The 7,309-nt window shown below is 36.6% G+C and overlaps 1 protein-coding gene across 1 annotated transcript; it reads left to right on the forward strand.

Moving 5' to 3' along the window:
• Positions 1 to 2,212: 2,212 nt before the first annotated feature.
• On the forward strand, positions 2,213 to 5,398 carry LOC121726586 (SAGA-associated factor 11 homolog). The gene is made up of 4 exons (XM_042114005.1): positions 2,213 to 2,650; positions 3,929 to 4,118; positions 4,344 to 4,481; positions 5,048 to 5,398. The coding sequence occupies exons 1-4, from the start codon at positions 2,296 to 2,298 to the stop codon at positions 5,280 to 5,282; spliced, it is 918 nt and encodes a 305-aa protein (XP_041969939.1). The 5' UTR covers positions 2,213 to 2,295; the 3' UTR covers positions 5,283 to 5,398.
• The last annotated feature ends 1,911 nt before the right edge of the window (positions 5,399 to 7,309 follow it).

The following is a 7,309-nucleotide window of genomic DNA, read 5'->3' on the forward strand; positions in this document are numbered from 1 at the left end:
TTCATATTAGGATTGAAGGTCATACGGAGTTCACCGGGTCATCTGGTGAAGTCATAAATTATTAAAAATACACGTTTTGCATTGCCGCAATGGCTAATGCTTACACGTCCATCTTGAACGACGTTTAGATGACAACTGAACACGGCCATAATGTAGAGGCGTTGCGACCATTGGATAGCCATCGCATGCGCCATTCGATCGCCCAGCGCTGGCCCATCTTGAAGAGGGGCCATAAGAAGACTAGTCGCATAGATAAAGTATTATAGTATAGATGTAGTCTTAGACCGTCATCGCGTGGCCATTTTGTGCTTTTTTTCATACAAGTAGTGTGCGTTTATTTTCTTGAATATTTCTATTTGTCGATTATTTCGAAGCACATTATGATACAGGAAAGAAAGTCAATTAGTTCATGATATCGATTAATTATAGTTCAAGTGATGAGAATCCGTAAACACACGTAAAAAGCTATGCAATTTTTATAGCCAAATTATTAATTGATTTGTCATTTTTAGCACTAATGCCTTTTAAAACACGAATAAAGGATTAAAAAAACTTATAAATTATCGTTTTAGTTTACAAAAATAGCGATTGAAAAGCCCAAAAAAGTTGTTCAAAACTTACGTATTTAATGTTAAATCCACGTGTTTGTGGCATTCTTTGACCATTCTTATTGTTTATTATTTAGCGTAACCATAGAACTCAACAATTTCTAGCATTAAATGTTCACTAAAAACCTTTATTATCACTTTTATTACATGAAATATGTAGACCGACTCCTTTGTTATGTCCTACTAAGTAGGACATAACATTACACGCTTTTGACGCTTATACACCGATATAAGGCTCTCTCCAGTATATACTTATCTCAATGACTAGTCGTGTTCGTTTCGTTTTTTAATGCACATTGCGCATGCGCAAAGATAAAAATTAGTGTCAGTGTGAGTGTCATGTTCTAAAATCTGACAGGGAGTTTTTGGAAGAATGTGAAAGAGTGATGTTGTGTTTTTTGGTGTTTTTATATTATTTTCCTAAAATTGTGTTATCTGGGTTTTTAATGTGTAATATTGGTAGGATATTAACCATTAAATATTCGTTATCGTGCACAAGTGTGGGAAAGTGATGTAATAACCAGAAACGTGCTCTTTTGTGTTCCCTCCAAAACTCCATCAAAAGTTTCAGTAAAGCGTCCTAACTCCTACCACTTTACTGAATCGACCGACTAGTCAAGTCGGTCGACTGTATTGACTTTATACTTAGACTTTGACTAGACTTTAGACCTGACTGACCTGACGATAATATAGAAAAAATTGTATAAAGAATATTGTTTTGCCGCCATAATATTATACTCGACACTGGCCATGGCTATAGCCGAAGTGCCATTATATGAAAAAAAATAATCTGACAGAAATTGAGGTTGGATTGCACCCAAAGATATTTTACTACACCAGAGACGTGGTATAACTTTAACTTTAAAAGTTTTTTTTATAGTTAAATATGGCGTCCTTTAGCTTTAACTTTAAACTTAACTTTAAGCGGAGAAATTCACGTATGAGCGGAGGTAAGGACGCCATATTTAACTTTAACCAAGATTTTTTAATGAAATAAGGGGGCAAACGAGCAAACGGGTCACCTGATGGAAAGCAACTTCCGTCGCCCATGGACACTCGCAGCATCAGAAAAGCTGCAAGTGCGTTGCCGGCCTTTTAAGAGGGAATAGGGTAATAGGGGAGGGTAGGGAAGGGAAGGGAAAAGTTGAGGGTAGGGAAGGGAATAGGGTAGTGGTTAGTTGGGCCTCCGGTAAACTCACTCACTCGGCGAAACACAGCGCAAGCGCTGTTTCACGCCGGTTTTCTGTGAGAACGTGGTATTTATTCGGTCGAGCCGGCCCATTCGTGCCGAAGCATGGCTCTCCCACGTATTATTATATATGTATAGATTTGACATTTTGCACTGTAGTTATAGTTAAAGTTACAGTTATAGCACAGAATATATATTAGTAGTACCAACAGAATTCCAACTCGTGAAACCCGTTTAAAAAAATAACAACTCTTGCTGCGATCAGCGATATACTATAAAGTTCAAATTCCAACCGCGCAGTGCTAGGCATGGAATTAATATATACTACGTAGGTACCATAAACCTCTACGTACATGGTAGAGAACTAGAGACCATTATGCCGCGTCCATTTATAAAAGTCAATACAGCTGACGCTTGTTTTTTTTTGACAGCTGAGTGCATTTGACAAGGCTGTTTTTGTGTTTTGTGGTCTTTAAAATATTAAATTTATCAATTAAAATGAGTACTATAGTCAGTGAATTGAGCATGAACGATCTAAATAGTAAATTTTTCGAAATAATGCAAAACGAGAACAACGCAGAGAACGCGGCCAATTTTATTTTCGACAGTGTTTGTGACGATGTAACTTTGGGTTTCATCTTTGAATTTCATCACGGACTAAAGACCGGATTAACTGACTTGATCGAGGGAGAGAAGGAAGATGACGAGGGATTCAAAATCGTGAACTCGCCAGAGTGCGATGTGTTCGGTTTTTCGATTCTAAAGAAGACCCCGGACTCGAATTGTTCGTGTCCGAACTGTGAGCGCCCGGTTTCGGCGACACGCTTCGCCCCACATCTAGAAAAATGCATGGGTATGTTTTAATGTAATTACTTTATTTACTAACAAACAAAAATATGTAGGTATAGTTCTTGCAATCTACGAGTGCGCGGCGCCCTTAGTTGTGTGAGTGACCATATTATCTATACACGCGTACATGGCTCGCTCGCTACTGACTGCTCCGTCAGGTACGCACACTAACGAAAATGTCTATTCACAAATACAACTACAAATAAAGGCTACGCGCGCTTGTAGATTGCAAGAACTATACATATGCATTTCTTAATTGTAGGAGTCTCAAAAAGAATTTAATATTCATGATAACGAGGGCACTGGCTTATATGACCTTATATTATATTACTAGATGACGCCCGCAACTTCGTTTCGCCAAAATTCGTTTATCGTGCAGAAAACTTACATATATTCGGGAAAAAAGTATCCTATGTCCTTTCCAAGGACTCAAAGTATCTCTATATCAAATTTCAGCAAAATCGGTTCAGCTATTTGGGTGTGCAGAAGTAATAGACAGACATTTACACTTTTGTATTTATTATGTTAGTATGGATTATTACTATAAGGCAGCATTTACAATGACAATAATTTGCTTATTTACTTCCAAAGAGCACACAGTAACTTCCACTTGTTTATTTACTTACCCATTTATCATATTAACTATTCCCTCAGAAATACCAGAGAGGTTTCAGTAGGAGGCAAGAAAGTAAAAAGAAATTATAATATTATCTTTTTTCTGATCCCCATAGGGTGAAGACCCCTAGAGTAATAAATTCTGAGCTCTCTTTTAACCACTTTAATATTTAGTCTGAGAGTCAAATAAAATAGCTCTAATCACGGGCATATACAGCATGACTGGTGAGAGATGTTCAATACTTCATTTAATAAGAGAGTACTCGGTACTCGATTCTCATTATACATGTAATAAAATGAGGTACTTAATTTTTGACCAAATTTCCCTTTAATCTTCGATCGTGGATTCTTGGAAATCTATTGTATCAATCAAGCCCCTATATATATATAGGGGCTTGATGGGTTAAATAAATGAATCATGGACAAAGTAAATTAATACGCGGCCGGCGCGGCGGCATACGCCGTGCGCTAACCCTCTTGCGCGCGGTGTCCATGCGTTGGATAAATTATTATTTAACTTTAAGCTACATTTAGTCAGTGATCAATTGATATTATTTTTTTCATCTAATATAATAGCCAAATATCATATCCTCGAGTTTTAATTTTTCCTACCTACAATAATTTGTTGTTTGCAATTAATAACTATAATTTCTTATTTAAACTTTAGGTATGGGTCGCAACAGCTCAAGGATTGCCTCACGACGTATTGCCTCCAATAGTCGTGAACCCACATCCTATGCTGGACTACTGAGCGATGATGATGACGACGCGGACTGGGCCGGAGGGTCGATACAAAGTGATAGACGTAAGCGGCGCATGAAAAACAATAACAGCAAGAAGTCAAGCAAAGTTCACAAGTATGACTTTTTTCTTCAAGTTTGTTAACAATGAATTTAATATGTGTGGCGCTGAGGAAAAAATTTAAAAGAATTCAACACATAGTGATTTATTCATAACCACATTCTTTTTGCTTCACTATTATAATATTGTTGTATTATCTTAATTACGTATTATTCCCGCTTTACTGCTTAATCATATGAACGGGCGACTGCACAGATGTGATAGAAATATCGTATTTACAGAAACAATAATGGACATCACAACTCGGACTCCAGTGAGAATGTGGCTACATACGAGACTATGTCTGCTAATGAGAAGAAGAATCTTCTGCTGTCTATTTGCGGTGTTGTATCTGAGCACACAAAGAAACTGTGTACACGGTAAGATACTCATAATATTATGGGGTAATTACCCTCATAAACCTCAGAAAATAAGATGGGATTTCGCCTGCATATACTTATTGAATTTAGGGGCTATAATATTATGTAAGAATCCATAGTTTGTCAGTTACCCCTTTTTTAAATGCAAAACTCTAAACAGATTTGAATAAAATTCTGCCATGGAGAGGATTTTTTATTGTTGATACTCAAATTTTTATAAATAAAAATAATTTATAAATAAAAGTTTGAGTATCAAAAAATTCTTTCTCTCAACAAAATCCGACCTCTTGCGTTGTCTGTGGTTATCCATCCGGGGGCCTCGCAAAATATATCTGGCCTACATCAAATTTAGGTCTTGCCCTGCCACTGTTATTTAATATGTGTGGCACTCGAAGACTGCCGCTGTAAAGCTATTGTATTTTTTAACAAGTTATGCAATTATAATTCGCATGCGTCAACGGCGCACCGCTGTGCTGGTTGGAGTGCGGGGAGGGGGGGCGGGGCGCTCAAAACCCGCGATAAAAGCTATGCAATCGGTTATAAATATTTTTTAACCTTTTCTACAGCTCAATGCGGTGCCCTCAACACACAGACGAACAAAGGCGAGCGCTGAGGAACAGCGTCCTAGAACCTTCTACACCGGAGTCACAGACTATGGGGATGACTCCCGACGAAGCCGGCTCCCCCCCTGACTCCAGCCCATCTTCGTCCTGCTCGTCATCAAGCCGCAAGCGAGACAGACATAAGGCGGCGCCGAAGAAGAGGCGAGACAGAAATATGTCCCCCAACGGTCGGGATTAAAGGTTCCTTTATTATAAAAGTCTAATAGTTTACCGTATACGAAATATGTAAGTGTATTGAGTTATGTGGATGTTAATTATATATCTACAGGGTGCAATTAAACCTTCCTGCCAAATTTTGTTATATTGATTCTTATTAAAAATAAAAATGCACTCTTTTATAATCACTCAGTACTAAAATGTTGAGAAATAGCTTCCGAAAGTTATCCTAAAAAACACTACAATTAATGGACACGACACGTCGCCCGCGCATGATGTGCCCCCGCGCGCGCGCGCCCCCTCCGCGTCACCCCCTCTCATATGTATCGCCGCCAGTGACAGTTCTGCAACGATTTTAAATGGGATAAAATAATATGTCATCAAAAAAATACAACCCAAGTTTTTTGGTTAAATGGACTCTCTTAATGATAACTAAGTCCTGAAAAAAATTTGGCAGGAAGGTTTAATTGCACCCTGTATAACAATTAACAATATGCTTAATGGAAATAGACTAGTCGCGGAGTAATGATTCGTATATTAATCCATTGGTACTTGTTCTAATAAATATTTCTGTTACATCCTTACCTGTGGATGCGTAAGAGTCGTGTAAGAATAATAAGAATAAGAATGGATTTATTTTTAGCATCACACAATACATCAAAATATAAGTCAGTGGTACAGCCCCCGTAGACATTTGGCAAAACGTTCTATGCTTAATAATATAATTTATAACCCCCTTAATTAAAAAAAATATCAACACTGTGTAACCAAATTACAGTTACACTAGGTTTTGTCTACTGACTAGGAAAAACGTTGTATTATTAATGCATGGTGTAAACTATTTTATTAGTAAAAGGGTTTATGTATGCTTTTAAGACATTCTTGACTGTGTAGAATATTCTAGTAGATAAGCATATAATATTATAATACAATAAAATACTATAAAATTTGACTGGGTACAGAAGTTCCTTACCATCGGTCATTAAAATAAATGTCAGATGTCAAGATTTTTGTTCTGAATAGAATGTAATCATTCCACTTGTAACATCATTGTGTTCTTATTTTTACCAAATCTAGTGTAAAATATAAGCTTCATATTGTGATTATTGTACTATAAACATATATTAAGGCCCTGTATTCCCAAAAACGGACGATTCAAACCATTCAATTAACCATTCAAAAAACTATAAAATAGCAGGCGCAAAGGTTCGGCTGGTATGCTGTCAGTCACACACTTTGCGCCTGCTATTTTATTGTTTTTTGATCGTCGTTTTTTTATACATCAATTAAATCGAGTCAAAAGAACGAATCGCCCTAGATATATTCTTTGTCTTTAATTCAGTGCAAAAATTATCTGAAAATTCCAAATAATTTGGACATAGTATGGAAAATTCGTTGAAAAAAAGAGGTAAGTTTGGGATTTTTTTCTATCGAGTGAAGTTCATGATATTGTGTAATGGAATATAAATTCCACTTTGTTAGTTAAACACATATATTTTTTTCAGAATTTAAATTACTATATTTTTGTGTCTACTGTCACTTTTAAATCTTGAAAATCGTCCGTTTTTGGGAGTACAGGGCCTTAAAAAGAAAAATATCGAAAATGGTTCAAAAGACTACAATTACATAAGAATGCAAATGTAATAAATATTAAAAACTTATTGTTGAATATTAAAATAATAATTTATTCAATTTGAATAATAATAATCATTACACGTAAATAGAGTGTTGTGTGGAAAATTGTTCATTGACCAATCGCCTTTTGTCTTTCACTCGCGCATGAATATATTGTTTCCATCATAAAGTTAATATACCTAGCGGAATGGAGAAACTAAGGCCTGAGCAAGAGAGATGTCACTATCAGTAACACTGCGTGGTAAAAAGAGACGTGTGATACATGACAGCAGCACTCTTTTTTTGACGTCCAGTCGGCACGTGCCGCACGTTGACGTTTAATCTCATAGAATTCATGTTCAATCATGCTTGTGTAAGTGGTATACGTACACATATCTTTCACACAGATGAAAACCAATTTCGGTTTCGTTTGAC

This window comes from Aricia agestis, chromosome 4, assembly GCF_905147365.1.
Source record: "Aricia agestis chromosome 4, ilAriAges1.1, whole genome shotgun sequence".
Lineage (NCBI taxonomy): Eukaryota > Metazoa > Arthropoda > Insecta > Lepidoptera > Lycaenidae > Aricia > Aricia agestis.